At 32.4% G+C, this 23,022-nt stretch overlaps 1 protein-coding gene across 1 annotated transcript; it reads left to right on the top strand.

Moving 5' to 3' along the window:
* Positions 1-4,133: 4,133 nt before the first annotated feature.
* On the top strand, positions 4,134-22,818 carry LOC131934721 (low affinity immunoglobulin epsilon Fc receptor-like). The gene is made up of 10 exons (XM_059290836.1): positions 4,134-4,209; positions 11,054-11,153; positions 15,495-15,580; positions 16,662-16,749; positions 19,907-20,128; positions 20,548-20,610; positions 21,124-21,171; positions 21,288-21,341; positions 22,186-22,229; positions 22,660-22,818. Exons 2-9 carry the CDS (start codon positions 11,078-11,080, stop codon positions 22,206-22,208), a joined length of 660 nt encoding a protein of 219 aa, XP_059146819.1. The 5' UTR covers positions 4,134-4,209; positions 11,054-11,077; the 3' UTR covers positions 22,209-22,229; positions 22,660-22,818.
* The last annotated feature ends 204 nt before the right edge of the window (positions 22,819-23,022 follow it).

Below are 23,022 nucleotides of genomic sequence, written 5' to 3'. Positions count from 1 at the left end.
TATTTTAAGAATATAAAAATGATTTTTACCTTTACATATTTGACGCATTATCTGTGTTTGACAATTTTTTTTTACTTTATTATTTAAAATGTACTTGCAAGTTTAATACTTCATTGCATTTTTACGTGTTAAATAAACCTGCATAAATTAAACAAAATTTTGTTAGTTTTTGTTAGGTTAGGAATGAAATTTTTAATTTTTCTTTGGTTTTTTTGCGTTTTTCTGAAAACGTCAAAATTCACTTTTCACATCACTACTCCTCTTTTAGTTCTGCATGTATTATAATGAAACTTAGCCTGATTATTCTTCTAACATATTTAAACAACTTCTATAAAGGATTTTTTTAAAGATTTTTATTACGTTAGATTTTATGGACTAAAATATGTTGAATTTGAGCAAATTTCAGCTTTTTTAACAGTCTAGTATTTAAAAATTAAAAATAAATTTTTAAGCCGTTTTCTTAAACCGTACTTGATAGGAAGTTTCAGCCTAGCAATATTCTACACAATGCTTGCATTTCTGTGTGTTTACCTCTAGTGGTTGCTGAGCCTTAGCATTTTGAAAATGATAAACAAAAATCCAATGTGTCGGACGTAACCATGGCAACCAAAAATATTTTTATTTTTTCTAACCCTTTTTAAAAATCTTATTGGGCATATATTATATGGATGAAGTTTCAGTGGATTTGCTTGACTAATAACAAAAAAAAGTGGTTTTGGCGTAGTAAACATTTTTTTTATTGATTTAGTATTAATTAAGGGCCTGAAACGATTTCTGCGGGGCATTTTTTTTCCGATTCCGCCACTGGTTCTGCTGGTTAGCTGAAGGGGGGGGGGGGTATCAACTCAGAGTGAATATAGTGGTAGTTTTTAGATGACTTAAAAATACATAGTTAATTATTATATATACAAATGTAGAAATAGAGTCAAATAGTAGGCTACCAGTGTGGTATTATGACGATACAATGTTTATTTTACACAGAAAACCGTAAAGGGGGTGGGGGTGTGGGGTTAAAAAGCCCCTTAACCCCCCAACCTTCGCCAAGGAAGTGGTGTGTATGTGCGCATATATATGTTGCAAACAGAAACTTATTTAATGAAGTTTATATCGAAAACAAAATCGTTACAATTTAAAAATGTATTACAATAATTTGAGTTTGAAATTTCTTTTGATATGATATAAAACATCATTAATCGGTAATATTATAGCGATAATCTGTCGGTGGAGCGTTTGAAGTAAAATATTTTGTTCTGCGTCAGCTGGTGTGTTGTGTACATACAATTTTAATTTCTCGTATACAGAGTATAGAGAAAGTATTGTAATCGTGCACACAAATTACTTGAAATACTTAAAATTTTGACAGTTTTCATCGTTTTACACCTCAGGCCTTGATCTTATCCTGAATATAGAGGATTTTTTTAATATTATAAATTAAAATTTATCAAAATGTTGTTGTTCTATGCGTAATCGAGTCTGAAAAAATGGGCTTTGTAATTCTGTCCGTATGTCTCTGTGTGGGTGTATGTGTGCGTGTGTGTGTCTGTAAACACGATAATGTGAGTACCATTACAGCTAGGTTGATGAAACTTCGTATAGTTCTATAAGTATTACATTAAAGTCGTAGATCCGCATCAATTTTTGAGCAATTTCCGATAACCGGAAGTTGAACTTTCAACTTTCATTTTTTATCAAAAGATTATTACTTGGGAACTATTTCAGATAAAGGAAATTTTACACGTGAGTAAAAGATCTAATTCTCTGCCTTCTGTCAAATTTTGAGTACCTTCCGTTCACCAAAAGTTTTAATAATATTACGCTTTATTATACACATATTGTTTTGCGTTCATTTGGTGTGCAATTCATTTTTCTACGAGATTCTATTCTGTTTTAAAACCTTTGAGTAATTAAAAATGGATTAAAATTTATGTCTATATCCCGAGTTATCATCCCCCATATTGTTATACCAGAATATTCGAGAAAGTTTAGAGGAGATCACTCCCGGTTTATTTAATTAGCTACTGCTTTTTATGTTGTTTAAAGATCATTTTAAACTGTATTGCTCACACCTCTTTTCTGGTAGTTGCAAAAACAATATTCACAGAGTTTTACCTGTTTCAAAAGCTATTAATTGTGGCGGCATGGTATTTTGGCACCACATTACGCGTTTTCCAAAAGAGCCTGCCTCCTCTCTCCCCTAAACGAAATAGAATTTTATATAGAATACATATACTTTTAATACTGTCCGCCCCTCGGAAATATTTTCGCTCTCTGAAAATTTCAAGTGCCCCGCCCAGAAAAAAAGTCTGGAAGAAATACTAGGGAGGGGGGGGGTCAACTTCAGCCACCACTATCCGGTCACTTTAAATATATATTATCTTACCCAGCGTATACCTTGGTGTGACATTAATGCAACAATTAAGATGGCCTGTCCTCTTCAGGTGGTAAGGTGATGGGGGGGGGGGGGGGCAAGGGAAATAACCAACTCAAAATGAACATAGCGTTAGTTTTTAGATGACCGTTCTAATTATACTGTAACATTATCAATATATTTTTTACACAGGGGTCCATGTATACATGTATACATATATATATATATATATATATATATATATATATATATATATATATATATATATATATATATATATATATATATATATATATATATATATACATATATATATATGTATATATATATATATATATATATATATATATATATATATATATATATATATATTTATATATGATCGCTATTGTATAATATTCCTTAAGTTTTAATTATTGTACTTAGGCTAAACTGATAAATTAATATATACCCAACATTGACGGTTTTGTATTAAAATGTTTAATTTGAATTAACATAACGTCGTTTACTAATTCGAATCAATGGCATATTCTGGCGCCCCTACAGTTTTACGTTTGTGTTTAATTTGCATTGGTATTATCAATTTTGAATACGATACTCATAACAGTTCTTCTATTTTGAGTATACAACAAAGTTATCTTATTTTGTTTTAAAAGTATTAAAATACAAAACATTTTTATTTTCTTTATTAAAATAGCGTTTAATAATATATATTTGATACATTTTTTATATTCTAGAAATGGAATTGGTTAGATTATAATAAAGTTAATTTAAAATAAAATTTGGCTTTTTTTTTCCTTTTTTACGGAATAAATAACTTTAAAAATGTTCTCCCAATTTATATCTGGCGGGTTGGCAGAGTCGTCAGCGTATTAAAAACGTTTTTTAAATTTGCGTGGCCAAAACAGATACAGTCAGGGGCGTAGCGAGGGGGGGCGGGGGTGCGGACCGCACCGGATGACACCATTTAGGGGGGTGACACCAAGGCAAAAAATTGCAAAATATATATAGAGAAAAACTTGAGGGGGTGCAAATCGAAAGTTTGAGGGGGGGGGGGGTGCAAATCAAAAACTTGAAAGTTTGTCCCCGGTAAGGGTCGCATCGCCTCTGGGGGGGGGGGGGGGGGGTGACACCATTAAGTGCCGCACCGGGTGACACCCGACCTCGCTACACCACTGGATACAGTCATAACATTTTAATTTCCTTTTCTGAACATTTTCAGGCGTTACATACTTCATTTAAATCTTTGTTTATAACAATAAAGTAGGTTACTTTAGGGTTATAATTTATCTTAAAATAATATGTGTGTGTGTTAATGTGTAAGTGTTTAAGTTGCAGCAAGGCAACTCGATTTACGGTATACACACACATATATACATATAAAATGTATGAATGTATATATATATATATATATATATATATATATATATATATATATATATATATATATACGTATTTAAAATAAATACATTTTAAATATTTTTATTACGTAACTTCTTTTGAAAATACAACTTGCTCTATTATTTAATAGTAAAACAACAATAATTCTTTTTTTAACCCATTGAAGTAAGAGGCTTTGACTTGCGTCAGCTTTAGGTTGTGTATCCACAAACAACAATTGAAATGGCTACAATCAAACATCTAACTTGAGTTTATTTAGTCAATATGTAAACGATTTTTCAGGTGCAGAACAGGCGTAGATATCACGTGGGTTATAATCTTGAGGTCAATACTTTTGACCTACACAATGAAAGTGGGTTTAGAAAGAAGGGATAAAACGTGTAGCACGCATTAGTCTGGGTGTAGTGTTTGGCAGTAGACGTGGACATCATCTTGCTAGGGTAAGTCGTTTACTTCAACTTTATTTGTTATTTTAAAAACTCTGATATTTCTTTTTATTTTTATGTTTGCTATTTAATGAATTCACCTTTAAAAGAGCAGGATTTTAAAATATCTTAGTCGTATTTACATTACAAATCGGTCGTGCTGCTTAAAATATTTATATTATTTTTTTTCAATCCTTCATTTAATTTAGCTCAAGTTATAAGCGAATAACTACTCGACCCACCAACACCTACTTGAAAAAACAAAATCTACTTTTGAAAACGTTTTTTATGTTTCATTTTACTTTTTCGTATTTTAAAAAGTACAGATAAATTATAGTAATCGTGCAAAAAAATATCGCGATTTTTGCAAATCTCGACATCTTACACCCCCCTGAGTCGGAAACATAGTTTTGCTATCTTGTCCGTATGTCTGTGTGTGTGTGTGTGACTGTGTGTCTGTAAACACGATAACTTGAGTACCGTTACAGCTAGGTTGATGAAATTTCATATATAAGTATTTTATAAAATGTGTAGATCAGTATAAACTTTTAGCGATTTCCGATAAGCGGAGGTGGAACTTTTTCTACTTTCAATTTTTCAAAAGCCTATAACTTGAGTGCTATTTCAGATAGATAAATAAAATTTCAAATATATGTAAGTTTAAAATAGAATAAAATCTCGTAGAAAAAAAATCGCAAACTAAGTGATAGCAAAACAATGTTTTTTTTTAATGAAAAGCGTTTTAATAAGAAGCTTTTATGTAATAATGCACTAAAAAGTAGAAAATAAATTATACACTACTTTTTAAATTGCTATAAAGAAAAGCGTGGGTCATTTTAGTATCTATTGGACAACTTTACTGATATTTATGAAGAGACACACGCGTTTTCTTTGTAGTAATTTAAAGGACAAAAAAACACTTCATTTGTCATAGTTGTCGAGGCAAGGGTTTGTCTCCATTACCACCTATATGTCCCAGGATGGCTGTGTAAAAGCTTAGAGTGTAAGCTAATTATCCTCAGCTATAGTGATGTAGAACACACTTCAGCGACCGTCTATGTGTCAGGGACGAAATGGGGTGCTTTCTGGAGCCACTAAAGCAGGGGCGTCGGATCACTCGTGTTGATCATCTAATGTTGTCTTCTACCATGTCCCTATAGCAAGATGTCTTTAAATCGAATGAAGGCGCCATAGTGCTCACGGAGAAGCCTGATGCGTCAACTCGACTACTGCCGGGGTGCCGGAAGACGCGCCTTATTTGCTATCTTTATTTACGGAATTATGTTCTGAATGAAATTTTGTCTTAAACAATGTGTTATCATATTGCTTTTGGCACATTTAAAGCATACGGCAAAGGAAATTCTGTTTCATAAATTTTTAAGGGCCCAAACATGTATTGGTACTTATAAGTACCGTCAGGAATGTAGGACATTTTTTCCAAAAAAATTTTTTTTTACAAAACAGGAATAAACGATACAGTGTATTAACTAGTAACATGGCAATCATTATAACAATCATTTTTTTGTAATTTTCACACCTAAATACCGTACAAAAGTATATTTAGATTACGATTTTTACTGGATTTTCTATCGGAACACATCTTAGACCTCAAACACAGCAAAAGTTGCCGACATGTCATGCTCCCACATAGTTGTCTGTGGTCTTTTTGGTGTAGCAACGGTTGCCGAACTGAACATGCTTTTGCTGGAAGCTTCCAATAGATATTGCAATGAGCCACATAAACTAACAAAAGCCTAGTCATTCAGTACACAACTACTAGTAAAACTAAATCTAGTATAATTGTAGCCTACTAGAATGTTATGACAAGTCTACACTACAGTGCAAATTTCATCAATAGAAGTGAGCTCAATGCGGTTAGGATAGCCGTAGTGGCCTACTGTTTTCTGTTTACTGATTAAAATTTACCATATAGGTCTATGCTATATGCAGAAGTATGGAATATTACTAGTCTACAGGTATACAATACGTAAATGCTAGTTATTGTAGAAAAGACAGTTTATTGCAGCAAATATAACTAACAAATTAAATCTTACTAGTAGAACTAGGCTTTGGTATACAAATGAAGTATACTAAACCTAGTAAACGAGCCTGCAACTGCTACCTTTATTCTTGTTATTCTTTTACTACTTAAAATCAACATGTAATTACAATATTTCTTAGGTAAACCATATGCTAACCTTCTTATACAAGTGTAAATATAATTTTTGTAGTACATTTCGATAATTTATTATCAAAATGATATTTATGTCACTCCACATCGAAAATCTACCATTTCCTAAAAATCCTAAAAAAATGACCGTGTGCCCTGACGGTACTTATACGTCCACTTGCAAACATCGATCTAATACAGAGACAATTTGCTTAAATTGTATAACTAGAAGCTAAACGCGTTTGCCTGACTATTAAAGGTGCCAATAAAAAATATTTGGGGCTGAAAACTTGAAAAATAAGGTAAAACAAAGGGAATTCAAGAACGTGTGTGAGAACTGTACAGAACAATTGTGATCTATCGATACAACAAGACATTAAAAATGGCGCCACACCAGAAATTTTCAAAAAACATCGATTCCTCCAACTAGCTGCGACTCAGGGGAAATAATACTATTAATTACATCAATAATTTTTAAAATTCGTATTAAATTAAAAATAATACAGGCACTTAATTAAAGTGGTACTTATAAGTACCGTCAGTAGATAAAGGGTTAACAATTATTGTTGCCCATGGTGTCCTTAGGTTTCCGTTATTTTATTTGATGAACTTGTAGGACTTAAACGTTAGTAGTTCTTAGGCACAGTGCCAATTGTGTCTAATGGATAAGACCACTCCGTATGGCAGAGGGTGTGAAAAAGGACCGGGAGTAACTAAAAGGGTATTAAGGTCAACCTTCTGATTTAATCTTGTTTCCCGTCCATTCCACTCGTTATTGTCTTCAAAAAAATTGACTTCATCACTTCCGAAAATATGATGCCAATAATGGAACTCCTCTTTAAACTTTAACCCCACTTCATTTTAAAACGTTTTTCTTAACTCAGCTTCGCGTTTGTTTGTTTGTTTGGATGTTTGTTGTTAAAATTGACATCGAAAATTAGCCCACTTCTGATTGCTCTATAGACCTGAAATTTGGCATGCATGCTACTTTCGCCTAACAATTTCAGATGCAATCATAAAAACTAGCAATTAGTGACCGTAATTAGCTTAATTTAATTACGCCCCAAGGACCATAAAATTGAGGACATGATTTCTAAAGATACCGACAAGACTGGAGGCCTATCGACACAGTTACTTCGGCCCCAATCGATGTGAGCGCGCTGGCCATGATCGTATAGTGGTTAGTACTTCGCGTTGTGGCCGCGACAACCCAGGTTCAAATCCTGGTCGCTCAAGATTTTTAGTCCGTGTATTTATAAACACTTTTTTAAAAACCACGTTTTTCATGTGTAGCAACGGACTAAAAAGGAGAAAATAAAATACTTAAAAAAAACTTTTTAAAAAAGCACGTTTTTTATGTGTAGCAACGGACTAAAAAGGAGAACGGACACGGTAACATATTGTTAACGGTGACCCGGTTGGTACGCTGGGCATGCTAAAATACACATAAACACGTTTTTCCTTAACTCAGCTTCGCGTTTATTTGTTTGTTTATGGGAGATTTGATCACGTGATTCGTGAGTAGATCTCCACGCCAGCAACGTAAATTACACCCTTTCTCTGTTTAAAGCGTATCGGTCGCTCAAGATTTTTTTAGTCCGTGTATTTAAAAACACTTAGTCAAGTCATACTTAATGAAGTGATTAGATAAAGTAGAAAATAAACTATATAAAAAACTTTTTAAAAACCACGTTTTTCATGTGTATCAACGGACTAAAAAGGAGAAAATAAAATACTTAAAAAAAGCTTTTTAAAAAACCACGTTTTTCTTGTGGACTAAAAAGTAGAAAATAACTATTTACATACATTTGATGACAAAAAACGTGGGTCGGGCAGATGGGTCGGGAAATTTGATGGTGAACGTACCCACGTTTTTTGTCATCAAATGTATGTAAATAGTTATTTTCTACTTTTTAGTCCACAAGAAAAACGTGGTTTTTTAAAAAGCTTTTTTTAAGTATTTTATTTACAGTAGCTTTAACAGACCCCTATTTTTCAATTTAACATAAGCTAAATGTGTATTTAATTTATAACACTTTATTAATGCTTAAACCTACAGTAACAAATAATCGTACAAAAAATTCCAACCGATCCTTAGCTATAACGCACAGTCTATCGAATAATTAAAGTATATTACAAAAACACCAACCGCTAAAAGTGCCACAAATTACTTTCCAAATTTTTGAAACTCAGATATATTAATAGAGCCTGATTATAAACCAAGTGTATTTTAAAACTATAAAAAATTAATACATTAATCTAATATCAATTCAAATTTTGTAAAAAAAAAACTAGCTCATATGAACTGACATAAACTCAATCATACCAATATATGAGAATTATCTTTACAGCAACTCAATTGAATTAGTCTAACTCATAAAATCCTTTAAACACTATGTTGCCCGTGGCCTAAAGTAGTCACATAATAAATAACAATAAGTAATCAACGCAGCTGTGTTAAACTTTATAGTAAAAAAAAAAATAAACCGGGAGTGATCCCCCCGAAACTTTCACGAATATTCTTATATAACTTGGAAAATAGACATGATTTTTAATTACTTAAACTTTTAAAAATAGAACAGAATCTTATAGAAAAAGAATTACTAACCAAGAGAACGCCAAAACAAAATATGCATAATAGTGCGCAATATTATAAATTTACATGCGTTTCTTGAGAAATTGGAAATAGCGTAAATTAGTACTTCCGGGCAACGGAAATTACTCAAAAATTTGACAGAAGGAAGAGAATTAGATCTTTTACTTACATTTAAAATTTCATTTATCTATCTGAAATAGTACTCAAGTTATAGGCTTTTTAAAAATGAAAAGTACAAAAAGTACCACTTCCGGTTATCGGAAATCGCTCAAAAAATGACACGAATCTACGATTTTGATAAAATACCTATATATGAAATTTCATGAACCTAGCTGTAACGGTACTCAAGTTATCGTGTTTACACACAGACAGACAGACAGACACTCACACACACACAGACATACGGACAATATTGCAAAATTTTGTTTTTCCGTATATACGAGAACGTAAAAACGGCTTTATAATAATACCCATACATATACACATATGCATACGAATACACACATACACATACACATACACATACATATACACATACACATACACACACATACACATATACACATATACACATATACACATATACACATATACACATATACACATATACACATATACACATATACACATATACACATATACACATATACACATATACACATATACACATATACACATATACACATATACCCATATACACATATACACATATAAACATATACACATATAAACATATACACATATAAACATATACACATATACACATATACACATATACACATATACACGTACACGTACACGTACACGTACACGTACACGTACACGTACACGTACACGTACACGTTCACGTACCCGTACACGTACACGTACACGTAGTACACGTACACGTACATTGCTGAACATATCTTTAGTTTATACATTTATATATCATCAACATATTATTTTCAACAAAAGTTCGTATCTTTAAGTTCTACATATATCGCTTAACATACTAATTTCATCGATTAAAAATAAACTTTCGGACAGAGAGAGAGAGAGAGAGAGAAAGAGAGTGAGAGAGAGAGAGAGAAAGAGAGAGAGAAGTGTTCACATTGTCTTTTATCTATTAGGATGCTTAGTGCTAGTCTTTTTTGATTATCCTAATAATCTGTAACTGCTGGCTGTTGATAACTCCCCGCAACGCTACTGACACTGGAGCGATCGCCATCGATACAGAGGCATACGCAACAATGGGGGTGGGGCAGGGTTAAATGACGCACCCGTATAATGAGATAGGACTCGGACGGGTGCAGGTGATCCAAGAGAGGCTTTGACGGTCAGCCTGGGCTGTAATTCATGTCTGGGAAATACCTGGCCGGAGATGACCGTCAATTAGATTTAACACCTGGTGGGCGGAGTTTCTAACGGCGAGCACGGTGGACTTGACTATTTTAAGAAGGGTTAGGGACGACACGTGGAGAGATCGATAGTTGGAGTAGGTAGACGGTACGGGGCGTCTCTGTAAGCTGGTGGCAGGCCACGGGATGTCACTAGACTTAGATTAGATTTCACTGTTAGGGACAAGTAGTTTCGTCAGTCTAGGGATTTAACTTTCTAGTTGTAGATAGCAGTATTTTTCTGATTGTTTTCCATTTGGTGGCGGGTTAGCGTTAATTGTTGTATTCTTATTCTGACATTAAATAGTAGAAATAGTTACTAATTGTGTTAATTCATTACTAGTTCATGTTTTTCTTAATGATTTACCGCCTATTTCAAAATGGTTAAAGATGGGGGAGGGGGGTGCCGCTCATCACCCTTACCCGAAAACCTGAATACGTCTCTCGTATTTTAACTCACTATTTTGAACAGTGATTAACGTACAGTTAATGTTTTACTTTAACTCATCCCCCACCCATTAACAATTTTACACACTTAAAACATTAAGAACGAATAAATATTTAACATCACAGTAAATTTAATGAACATAAATAGGTCTAAAAGTACTTTGTGTCATCTTTAGCAGTTCCAGATCGCAGCAACCTGCGACGGTTAAGCTCATAATTTTAGAAAAACTGCTGTATTCTTGTCAAACGTTAGTGAAGTTTTATTTGCAGAATTGCAAACTAAAATTGACGAGGATGTGGACTTCACAATTATCTCAACTAGTGGTGTCAGTTTCGTTGCTTTTCATCATCGACTCTCCTGGGGCAGTAGGTAAGTTCGCTTCTCTGTAGATATGTTGTAAAATGTAACGGAACAATAAAACAACTATTAAAATCTAATAATATTGAGCCTTTAAATGCACAGAAAATCTATGTATAAAACGAAAAGTTATCAGCTGCTGGTTAGGGAACTTGACTGTGTTAGAGGCGCTTACAGTTTTGCAGGCAAGTACACCACGGGGTCAATTTCCGATCGGCAGCAAAGTTAACGCTAGTGACAAGCGCTTTATGTGAGCAATATATACAAACTTCTGATATCTCCTGAGTTTGTAGGACAACACCCATAGGTAATAAAAAAAATCAGGGTTCCGATCGGGAACCTTGCAAGGCCGATAAAAGTGACCTATTTTCTTGTATAAATTGTTATGAAAAACTGAAGCGAATTTTTAACACGTTTTTCTTAACTCAGCTTCGCGTTTGTTTGTATGTGGGTTTGTTGTTAAAATTGACATCAAAAATTAGCCCACTTCTGATTGCTCTAGAAATCTGAAATTCGGCATGCAGGCTATTTTCGCCTAACAATTTCAGATGCAATCATAAAAACTAGCAATTAGAGACCTAAATTAGCTTAATTAAATTACGCTCAAGGACCCTAATTTGAGGACATGATTTCTAAAGCAAAAATTATCAATCCAGATTTATCAAAACAAAATTAAGAGGTTTTATCAGTGGCGGAGTGGTCTAGCGGTAGAGAGTTGGACTGCTAACCCGTTAGTCTCGAGTTCGAATCCGGGTTGGACTGCTAACCCGTTAGTCTCGGGTTCGAATCCGGGTTTAAGTCAGTAGACCGTCCCTGAGTCCACCCAACTCTGATGGGTACCTAAAAAATCCTCTAAATGTGTATGTATTTAAAAACACTTAGTCAAGTCATACTTAAGTCAAGTCATTAGATAAAGTAGAAAATAAACTATATAAAAACTTTTTTAAAACCACGTTTTACATGTGTAGCAACGGACTAAAAAGGAGAAAATAAAATACTTAAAAAAACTTTTAAATAAAATACTTTAAAAAAAAAATTTAAAAAAAACAACGTTTTTCTTGTGGACTAAAAAGTAGAAAATAAATTTTGTGCTTCCTCGAGCTGTGCAGGTTCTTGTGATGACTGTTCATACATTTGATGACAAAAAACGTGGGTCGGGCAGATGGGTCGGGAAATTTGATGGTGAACGTACCCACGTTTTTTGTCATCAAATGTATGAACAGTCATCACAAGAACCTGCACAGCTCGAGGAAGCACAAAATTTATCTTCTACTTTTTAGTATACAAGAAAAACGTGTTTTTTTAAGGTTTTTTTTTAAGTATTTTATTTTTTAAAAGTTGTTACGGTATTTAGGTTCTGTAAAGCCGGCTAATTGTTTGCATTGACCTCGGTAATTCACTCGGCGATATAGGATAATTGTCTGTCAGATTCTACGCCCTCGTAGAGGTGAAACCCGAACAAGATTAACACCGTTCTAAAAATAAATTAAATGGTTTTTTTCTTGTGGTAAACAGCAAGAGACTGTTATAAGTAGCAGTATTTGCTTTTTAAACATTGTAATTTTAGGAAAAAAAATCTGAACAATAATGATTTTATTTTCTTACTATAAGTAAGATAAGTAATTTTTTTAAAGTAATGATTTTTTAAATAAATTTCGTTTTTGAAACCAAAAAAGTAACGATTTATATCGTTCGTTAGATTAAATAAAGCTAATTTCTGTATGTGGCGGACAGCCGACAGTTCCGTGACAAGCATTGCATATACTAAAAAAGCTCTGCTTGATAACAATAGTGAAATATTTTTATAGCGTTTATTTTATGAATACATAAATAAAAATAAAAGAATAGATAGTTTTGTAAAAAAAAACATTCTTTTCCTAAACGTATCAATATAACTAACGTCAGATCATATAAACAATGTAACAGAAAATGTATCGTCCTTTACAAAAATAAAAATAATTCCAGGTTGTTCGTTTATTGCTAATTACTTCTCTTGATAGTTCATGGAAACACAATTACTTTCCTTTAAAAAAAAAACATTTCATCAGTGAAGAACATTTTTTATTAGTTTGTTTTGGTGTTGGAAAAATATTATATAATTAGCATGCATTGTTATATTGCAATGTAATAGGTAAAACACGGATATTTTAAATACTTTATGTTATACACCTAGCGCACAGTTTATTAATTTTTATTTTTAATCAATAACAGTTAAGAGGCCGCTCCGAAATGTTCTCTATGTTTAATTCTATCTATCGGCTTATGGAAAAGCTGGGGGTATTAGAGTCGTTCACTAAATTGAGTGAAGTGCATCCGTCGGCACCCCAGAGTGTTAGATGTGGAGCCTTGGGCTATCGTGTAAGCGCTAAGGTGCATACGCCCGATTTAAACAGTGAGATAGACTATGGATATAAAGGTTACCATAGTAAGTTTCCTTTCAAACCTGACAGTCTATGGGACAAGTGAAGTAGAGTTAACTTGTTTCTGTGACCTCGGCATATGAAGATATAGAGTAATCAGCACTATGCCCAGCCGCCATTACTTTCCCTAACGTGAGTTAGGTACCCATCAGAGATGGTTGGACTCAGGGACGGTCTACTGATTTGAAATAAATCAAATCCTGCGTTATTGTTTCCGTTTTGGTTTACGTTTGTTTTTACTTTCTCGATTATACGAAGTATAGAGAAAGTCTTGGAAACGTGCAAAAAAAAAATCGAGATTTTTACAAATCTCGACGTTTTACACCTCACTGATACGGAAAAACATAATTTTGCAATATTGTCCGTATGTCTGTGTGTCTGTGTGTGCGTGTGTCCGTCTGTGTGTAAACACGATTACTTGAGTACCGTTACAGCTAGGCTGCTGAAATTTCACATATAAGTTTTATATCAAAATCGTAGATCCTGATCAACTTTTGAGCGAGTGGTACTTTTTCTACTTTGAATTTTTCAAAAGCCTATAACTTGACTACTAATTCAGATAGATAAATGAAATTTCACATGTAAGTAAAAGATCTAATTTTATACCTTCTTTCAAATTTTGAGTAATTTCCGTTGACCGGAAGTACTAATTTACGCTATTTCCGATTTCTCAAAAAACGCATGTAAATTTATAAAGTACTAATAATATTGCGCACTATTACGCACATTTGGTTTTGGTGCTCGCTTGGTGCGCAATTTTTTTTTCTACTAGATTTTATTCTATTTTTAAAAGTTTAAGTAAACAAAAATCATGTCTATATTACGAGTTGACATCTCACGTAGTGTTATATTAGAATATTCGATAAATTTAGGGGAGATCACTCCCGGTTTATTTATTTTGTTTTTGAGTTTATGTGTTTCTTATGTTTATGTTTGCGTTTGTTTTTCCTTTATTGTTGTATTTTGGTTTGTGTTTGTATTAGTGTTTGTTTTTGTTTTTGTTTGTGTTTGCTTTTGTGTTTGTGTTTTGGTTGGTTGTGGTTAGTTTAAAATTCAAAGTTAGAGTTATGGTTAGAGTTATGTGTTCTTTTGTAAAACGTCCATGCCGAGTATATGCTGGTTAATAAACACACGTTATGGTCCTTTCAGATATGATTATCACAGAGGGCAGTGCAGGGTCTAGTCGAGACGGCTAGTGTTTATATAAAATAAAAAAAAATGCTGCTTGAACTTTTACTCTACACCTTGTCACATACCACCTAATCAACAATTAATTAATTATTAAAATTATCAGATTTAACTTAAAGTAAAATTAAATGTTATGTGTTAAGTATAAACAAAACGTTTTTAGGGAATTAAAGTAGGTCATTATGTCAGAAAAAGTAGATCTATTGTTTTATTAATTTAAATATTTATCAGTCCTTACAAGCCGATTACTACATGGCTGCTTATGTAGAAGTTAAGATATTGTTCATAATTTTTACGTAAACCTAAGCGAAGCTTCGCAAAATGCCTAGTAAGAAAAATAAAACAAACCTACTTTGTTTAGTAAAGGCATCGGTCGCTCGTATACAAGAGTGTACTATCTGTGTCTTGTGTATATAGGATAACACATGCATTTTGTATGGTAATTTTTTATATATATGTCTGCTAATCGGCTGACTGTGGTTGGGGTTTTTGATTGTTAGTGTTGTTTGCTGTAGAGGGCGTTGACGGAAGAGTTGGGTGAAGGTTTGCAGTTGCAACAGTATATCTAATTATCCAAAACAATCGCATCTTCGGCAGTCTGCAAACCTAGTATATTAAAAAAAAACAATACATTATTGCCTACAATACACATTAGTTTTTAGTTATGTTGTAGACGATGCATTGCTTTCAAAGAAAAAAAAGTAATCAATCCAAAGTTTAATTTATTCAGCAACCAATTTTACAGGTTCAGATCTGTGGAACGGCGGTAAAGTAGTGGATGGAAAATGTTTTCTGATGGTAAGAGAGGAAGCTACTTGGACCAGTGCCTTGGTAAGTTAACGTTATGAAAATTAAGTTCCTTAATGCAGCTCGTTCCTATGCATACACAATAGGTAGCTAAATCTGTTTTATAACTACCTACATTAACCTCACATAATGTAAGCCATTATGATCATTACTAAGTTTTTACTATAAATTCTGACTCTACACATTTATGTCCCGAATATGTTTATAGCATAACGGATAAAATGTAACTTCGCTCGCTAATGTTTCTCGTATATTTTTGTATATAAGTCAATATTGCAAATGCCACCTGCAATGGAATCGGACAAGAGCAATAGCAGGGATAGGCCAACAGTTTTTAGAATGTGCTGTTTTTATAATATGCTTTCAAATTACCAAATTCCTCAGTTATTAGGAAACAAAAAATATAGTAAAATTCCCATTCCGTTAACCGGTAATCGCACTGGCACTTGTGAATAGAAATATTTACCACTTAATTTAAACGATGCACACCGTATAATGTTCACCTGGAAATAAAATATTATTTACCAGAAGAAAAAAAAGTTAGAAGCCTACCATCAGATATCACAATTATATTTAAAATTATGTCCGCCTAACTAAAACAATTTTTTAGTGACTGTATTCACACTAACAATGATAGAGATACATTCATACAAGATTGCAAACATGGCTTGACTTATTTTTAATTTCAGTGAGTACGCAAAGAAGATAAAATGTGTATCGTTTCAGTTAAATTCAGGAGCGCTGTTTTATAAGTTTTAGATACTATGCATTGATTTTTTTTCAGCTTTTGAGCAATTTCCATTAACCGCAATTTGCATTTGCATTTTTTTTTCTAGTTTCTGAAAGACATCTAAAATATAATTCAAACTAAATTGTCACAAAGCAGCACATTTTTTTTCTCAAAAAAAAAAAAAAAAAACAAGCGAAATTTTTATGTAGTCAGATTTAACTGTGATTGTCATCCTAACACTTTCTTTTAAATACAATTGCACGAGCAAATTTTAGGGAACTCAAACTTGCTTTATGCTGTTACTTTTGTCTTCTCCATATAAATTTGAACAAAGTACAAGTTAACTATTCTACAATAACATTCTTTTTCTAACAGTCAGCATGTCATTACATGGGGGGGACTCTTGCAACGATTACATCATTAACACAGTTGGTGGCCCTAAGAGCAGCGTTTAATATTTATGGTGTGTTAAGCTTTTTCTTTAAAATAATCTATTTAACCTTCGCTGTGATATCAAAAACGGCCTTAAAATGATGCTTTCATATTATATATATATATATATATATACATACATATATATATATATATATATATATATATATATATATATATATATATATATATATATATATATATATATATATATATATCCCATATTATCCCAATGTCTCAAATTTTTATAATTTTTTGATATGGTTTAGCTTTTGGGCACTGAATGGAGGAATGACTATGGATTTTTTTTTACAATCAATACTTTTTTAAATATCGATTTTTTAAAATAATAATCATTAAAAAAGTTTTAAAAACCCACGTTTTCTGATTGAACTAAAAAGTAGAAAATAAATGCTATACATCACAATAATGCAAGCGATCACTCTACTATAAGCGATGAAAAACGTGGGGCGCCGAAGTAAAAGTTATATTACTATTGATTAGATAATACTATTGACTTTATTAGGGAGCTTGTAGAGAGTCAACAGTATTAGAAACTGTAAGAAAATCACGGCGCCCCACGTTTTTCATCGCTTATAGTAGAGTGATCGCTTGCATTATTGTGATGTATAGCATTTATTTTCTACTTTTTAGTTCAATCAGAAAACGTGGGTTTTTAAAGATTTTTTTAATGATTATTATTTTCTACTTTGTAGTCTTTGTCTGTTTGTTTGCATTGAAATCTTGCTATCGATTTTATCTTTCACTTTTTTTTTTTTTGGTTTTTTTTGGGTAAACGAAGACAACTCGTAAAAAGACAACTCGTAAAAAACACGTTGTGTGAATACTTTACTGACTAGAACACATAGATTTGAACCCGTGTCGAGCGGGTTAGCAATCGTGTGCCCAACCACTCGACCATATCGTCTCCCCCATACTGGCCACCAGTTGTAACAACTACTCAGTAAGCAAAAAGAGGGAGAGTACCGAACCTTCTTTTCATCAAATTACAGTTACTGGGTTATGTCCCTTTTTCCTCACGTTTTTTGTACAATTATATAGGGGTATAAAATGATCAATAAAATGTTTCCATTGATCAATTTAGTAATAATAACAGTTGAATATTCTATTGTCATCCGAAACAAAGCTTCCCTGAAAATTTCAGCGCGCTAGCTAACTGGGAAGTGCACGAAATTTCGATCGCAAGATTTGATTGGAAAAACAAACAAACAAACAGAGGCGAAAGCAAGTTAAAGAAAACGTGGGAAAAACGTCCCATAAATGGGACGCTAGCAACGAACGGCCCCATGTACATTTATTGAAAAATAAAATAATTTATCACAAAATATGGCTAATCACGCTAAATTTAAGCTGTATAATGATTTTGTATTGTTAGACCAATGACTACATTGTTTAGGACAGCTAAAAATACTGATAATGATCAATTGGGTTAGCCATACCATGGTCTAAAATGCAGAAATTATGTTCAAAAGTCTAGTTTTCTTTCAATCTAGCATCCATCAAAGTGAACAACAGTTGGAAATAAGTAAAGCTGTGACTAGTACATCTAATTATACACACATGATCACAAATATTCTTATTATTCATCGAAAATGTAATATAATTAAATATAAATAATTGATTTTTTTGGGGGCGTACTTGAAATTTTCAGGGGTGGGGACTTAAATTTCAGGGGAAGGGTGGACATTGGTTAAGGTCTGTTTTGTATATAAATTCCATTTTCTTCTGGAGGCAGAGCCCCCCCCCCCTCCTCCGAAATGATGCCTGAAAGAAACTCTGCCCTCAGTGAATTTTCAAAAGATGATCCGGTCCAGTCCCAGATGATGTCATCCAGCCATGTTCTCTTTTGTTACCCTCGATATCCCCCACCCCACCCCTCACAGGCGTACAATAGGACATCAGGCATCTCATTGCTAGGGCACGGATCCATCTCTGGGGGCTTGTATTGAGTGTTCATGGCTCTCATCCATGTATGCACCTCACTATGCGAACAGCACCCAATCTAACACCAGGAATCTGCTTAAAAAGTTAACAAAGTAAAACTGGTATCAGGAACCTTTGGAGGGGAATATTATTAGGGCATCACAACTGTACACAGCTAATTCACATTTCTGCTATATGTAGATTAAGCTCTCTTATATAAAGAGAGTTAACCAACCCCCATGACTACAAAATTTCACCTAAATCGTGGCCATTGTTATTATTCTGGTTTGTTATAATTTTAATATCAAGCGCTAGTAAATTTGCAGCAATACTACATTAGTTTGTATTCAATGGTATTAAATACTTCAGTAAGTGTAATTCTGAAATCTTAAAAATAAAATGTTAGTTTTTCAATATTTGAAATTTTTTAATACAATAATTTAAATAAGAAAATATAGCTCAAGGTCATAATTAAGTATCTATAAATACTACTTAACGCCAAAAAGTCAACAGTTAACAAAGTCAACAATTGTTTCACCATAAATAACCATTTAACATAAACATTTGCATCTGTGTTTCTCGCTAGTGTCCAAATAAATGTGACGTTTGTGTAACAATCTATATGGGGCCATTCGTTGCTAGCGTCCCACGTATGGGACGCTTGTTGTACACTTGATATAACGAAGTAGTAAAAAAATTGTTATTCTTTAATTTTTATCAGATAGAAATATGGTACTGCTACAAGTTTCAAATGTATTTTGCACATCAAATGTTAATATTTTAGAAGATATTCATTTTCCTGTGCGCATTTTTTCTTTTTTCCGCCATTTTGACAAGTCCTGCAAATCCGGCGCTATAACATTTTTCTAAATTATTTTTTTTCACAAAACACACACAAATTCAATAGTCTAACCATTTTCAAATACAATGAAACATAATTTGTGTTTTAACTAGTGTTTAATAAATTTTAGCAATTTTTTTTTACAAGCGTCCCATAAGTGGGACGCTAGCAGAATATGGGATATATATATGGGATATATATATATATATATATATATATATATATATATATATATATATATATATATATATATATATATATATATATATATATATTTAACTTAACATAATCCAGCATATAATTACAAACAAGCTATCAACATATGAAACAAACAAAAAATGATGAATGGTAAAGTAAGTAAAAGCTTTCCTTAAAAATGAACATATAAATGTCTTGACTATAGACAGAGACTTCTGGATTGGTGCAAATGATCTTACGACTGAAGGAACCTTTGTTTGGACTGAGGATCTGAGCTCGGCTAGTGTGATATATAGTTGGTGGGACGTTGGATCTCCGGACATAATGGCCGGAAACATATTCGACTGCGTCCAAATGAGACAGAATAACATGGTGCTCGACCACGTATGCAATGGTTACGCAACCTTCTACATGTGCATGGAACCCAGTAAGTTAAATCCCTTTTCTATTGTTATTCATTTGGCTATGTCATATTTTATTTCATATTGAGCCCCAAATATGTTGAAAATTGCGAAGGGGTTGTTATACCTGAGGCAAATACCTAACCAAGCAAAAAATGCAATGCAATTTGCTAATAACTGTGTTAATGCGCCAATCAGTAACATTTGTATTTAATTGGTTTAACTGTATTTCAACGTGACAGTAACAACTATAACTTAAATACACAAAACACACTATCTCTTTCAACCATAAAGACACTAACAACCAGTAATGTAGTAAATATTTAAATAAACTAAAATATGGTCGTTGAATTAGTAAATGTTTTTCGATAATACGTAACACAGATGTCATTCACATTTAAAATGTTTTCGCTTTCTAAAACTCTATTAACTTACATATTGTTAGATTCACGTACTACAAAATGTATTGCTCCAACAACAACAGAGGATGTTACCATGGCAACAACTGGTTTGTTTCTTAAATTTACAATAACTAATTATCTTTCCAATGCAATGTTTATTTATTAAATATTGTGGAAATGTTATAAAAATCGTATAAGAGCTGGAGAAAATATATACTTTTATTTTATAAATTTACCCTCACATTTCTTTCATCTTTACAATTAGATTGAAAACTTGCATGGACTCCTTGAAAATTATCCAGAGCCTTACGCACAGCCTAATTTGCAATTGATTACACATTTCCTTGCCTTTAAATTTAAAATACATTATTGAACGCAATTTTAACCGGTTTCCGCTTATTTAGAAACAGATTAGTTTTTAGTTGTCTTTATTTTTGAATATTTGTTCCTATTCTATGTGTTTCATTTGATAGAGAACATTTCAACACTCAAGTGACAAAACGCAACGGATATGAAAGATGTGAAAATTAAAAATAAACTTAGAAGTAAATGTTGATGAACATTTATGTGTACTAGTCTAGTTATCAACTTCAAATTAACATTAAATCTTTTTCTTTCAGGAACTACAACACTCTCGGATACTACTACGTCATTTGAAACTACTATGGGTATGTTTTTAAAACTTGAGCAGTGAATAATTGTTTAGGACGGCATAATGCATCTTTCTAGATGAAATTATAAACGTTCAAATTCTTACAGCATTTGAAAAATATTCTTGTTTCAGAAACCACAGAACACCTTCCTACTACGATGACGACTGGAACCACAAAAACTACAAGTACGTTCATACTTTACCGTATACATGGTATGGAGGAAGTATTGTAATCGTGCACAAAAATCACGTGAAATTATTTTGAGTCTTTGCAGTTTTACGGAGTAAAAGGGACTTAATGTAATTGGGTAGAAATTATAAATCCAGATTTAACAAAATTTTGGCGTTTTACGCATAATCAAGACGGAAAAACTGGGTTTTGCAATTCTGTCTATGTGTGTTAACGTATGTGTGTATGTCTGTGAATACCATTACTTGAGTACCGTTACAGAGAGGTTGATAAATTTTATACATAAGTATTACATAAAATTTAGAGTTTTGTATCACCTTTTCAGCGATTTCAGATAAATGGAAGTGCGACTCATTCTACTATTAGTTTTTAAAAGCCTATAACTTTAGTTCTGATTCAAATAGATAAAGGATATTTTACATAAAAGTAAAAGATCTAATTTTCTGCAATCTGTCGAATTTTTTGTAATGTCTTTGACAGGAATTGGTAAATTACTCTATTTTCGATTTCTGAAAAAACACACATGAATTTAGAAAGTATTAACAATATTTCTCACTTTTTACACAAACACTTTGCCGTTTACTTGGTGCGCAATTCTTGTTTTTACGGGATTCTATTCTATTTTTAAAAGTTTAAGTAATTAAAAATAGATTTTAAATCATGTCTTTATCCGGAGTTGCTATCCCCCGTAGTGTTATATAAGAATATTCGAGAAAGTTTAGGGGAGACCACAGCCGGTTTGTTTCAAATCCATCTTAGTGATAATTTAATTAAAATGTCATATCTTGCTATTGAATTGTTGCACACATTTTATTCTTAATTTTTTTTTTTAATTTTTAGGGCGAAAATGCCATAGAGGCTAAAAACAGGAAGTTTTAACAGTCGTAAGTTCCTTTGTATTTATTTACTTAGTGACTTTTAAAACATGCTCCCATTTAAGACTATAAGACGTCTATTTTAAAACGACGTCACACACCTTGGGTAGAAGGAATTTAAACTTGTGTGACCATGTTTGTTTAGGAGGGATGGGTTGATGGCTTTTAAAAAATGTGACTGTGTAGACAACGTTTGCATTGTAATGTTTCAAACTGAATTTTTTTTTATACATTTGAATTAATTTTTAATTGTTCTTATGTATGCAACTAGTAGAATCGTTAAATGTAAACATTGAGATTATGCTTATGCTGTTGTGTAGCTATTAGACAGACGAAAAAAAATGTTCAAATTTTTAATTGTAATAGAATATACGTTTAATTTTAAGTAAATCAAATTTCATTTTTGTTTAATATAGTTTGGTTCTTCATTTTATTACAGATAGCCTGACCTGTTATCAATCATTGGAACGCAGCACTTGCTAAAATAATCTACAAAATTCGCTTAATAATTTTAGAATTCGGAACTAAATTCTGCATTCAATTTCTAAGAAACAAAAAATCAATTCACAAAAAATAAAGTTTAAAGCTTTTTTGAAAATTATTATATTCTAATAAAAAATTCGAAGTGCACTATTAACTAGAGTTTTTAATTTTTTTAATTGTTTAAAAAATTGCCACCAAATATATAATACTAAATAAAAAACCACAAGAAAGCAACGTAAACAACCATACAAACTTTGCGACCAATAGAGTACATTAACGCAAAATTACCATTTAACTTGACATTGGTATATACACGTAT

The sequence above is a fragment of the Physella acuta genome, unplaced genomic scaffold, assembly GCF_028476545.2.
Source record: "Physella acuta isolate Inbredline_101_S28 unplaced genomic scaffold, ASM2847654v3 ptg000116l, whole genome shotgun sequence".
NCBI lineage: Eukaryota > Metazoa > Mollusca > Gastropoda > Physidae > Physella > Physella acuta.
Note: the sequence above shows the minus strand (reverse complement) of the source record. Positions and strands in the feature narration are given on the sequence as shown.

Coding starts and splice junctions, on each gene's coding strand:
- LOC131934721 (XM_059290836.1), top strand. CDS start 11,078: ATGTGGACTTCACAATTATCTCAACTAGTGGTGTCAGTTTCGTTGCTT. Junction 21,172..21,287: donor GTCATTTGAAACTACTATGG/GTATGTTTTTAA, acceptor TTCTTGTTTCAG/AAACCACAGAACACCTTCCT. Junction 21,342..22,185: donor TGGAACCACAAAAACTACAA/GTACGTTCATAC, acceptor TTTAATTTTTAG/GGCGAAAATGCCATAGAGGC.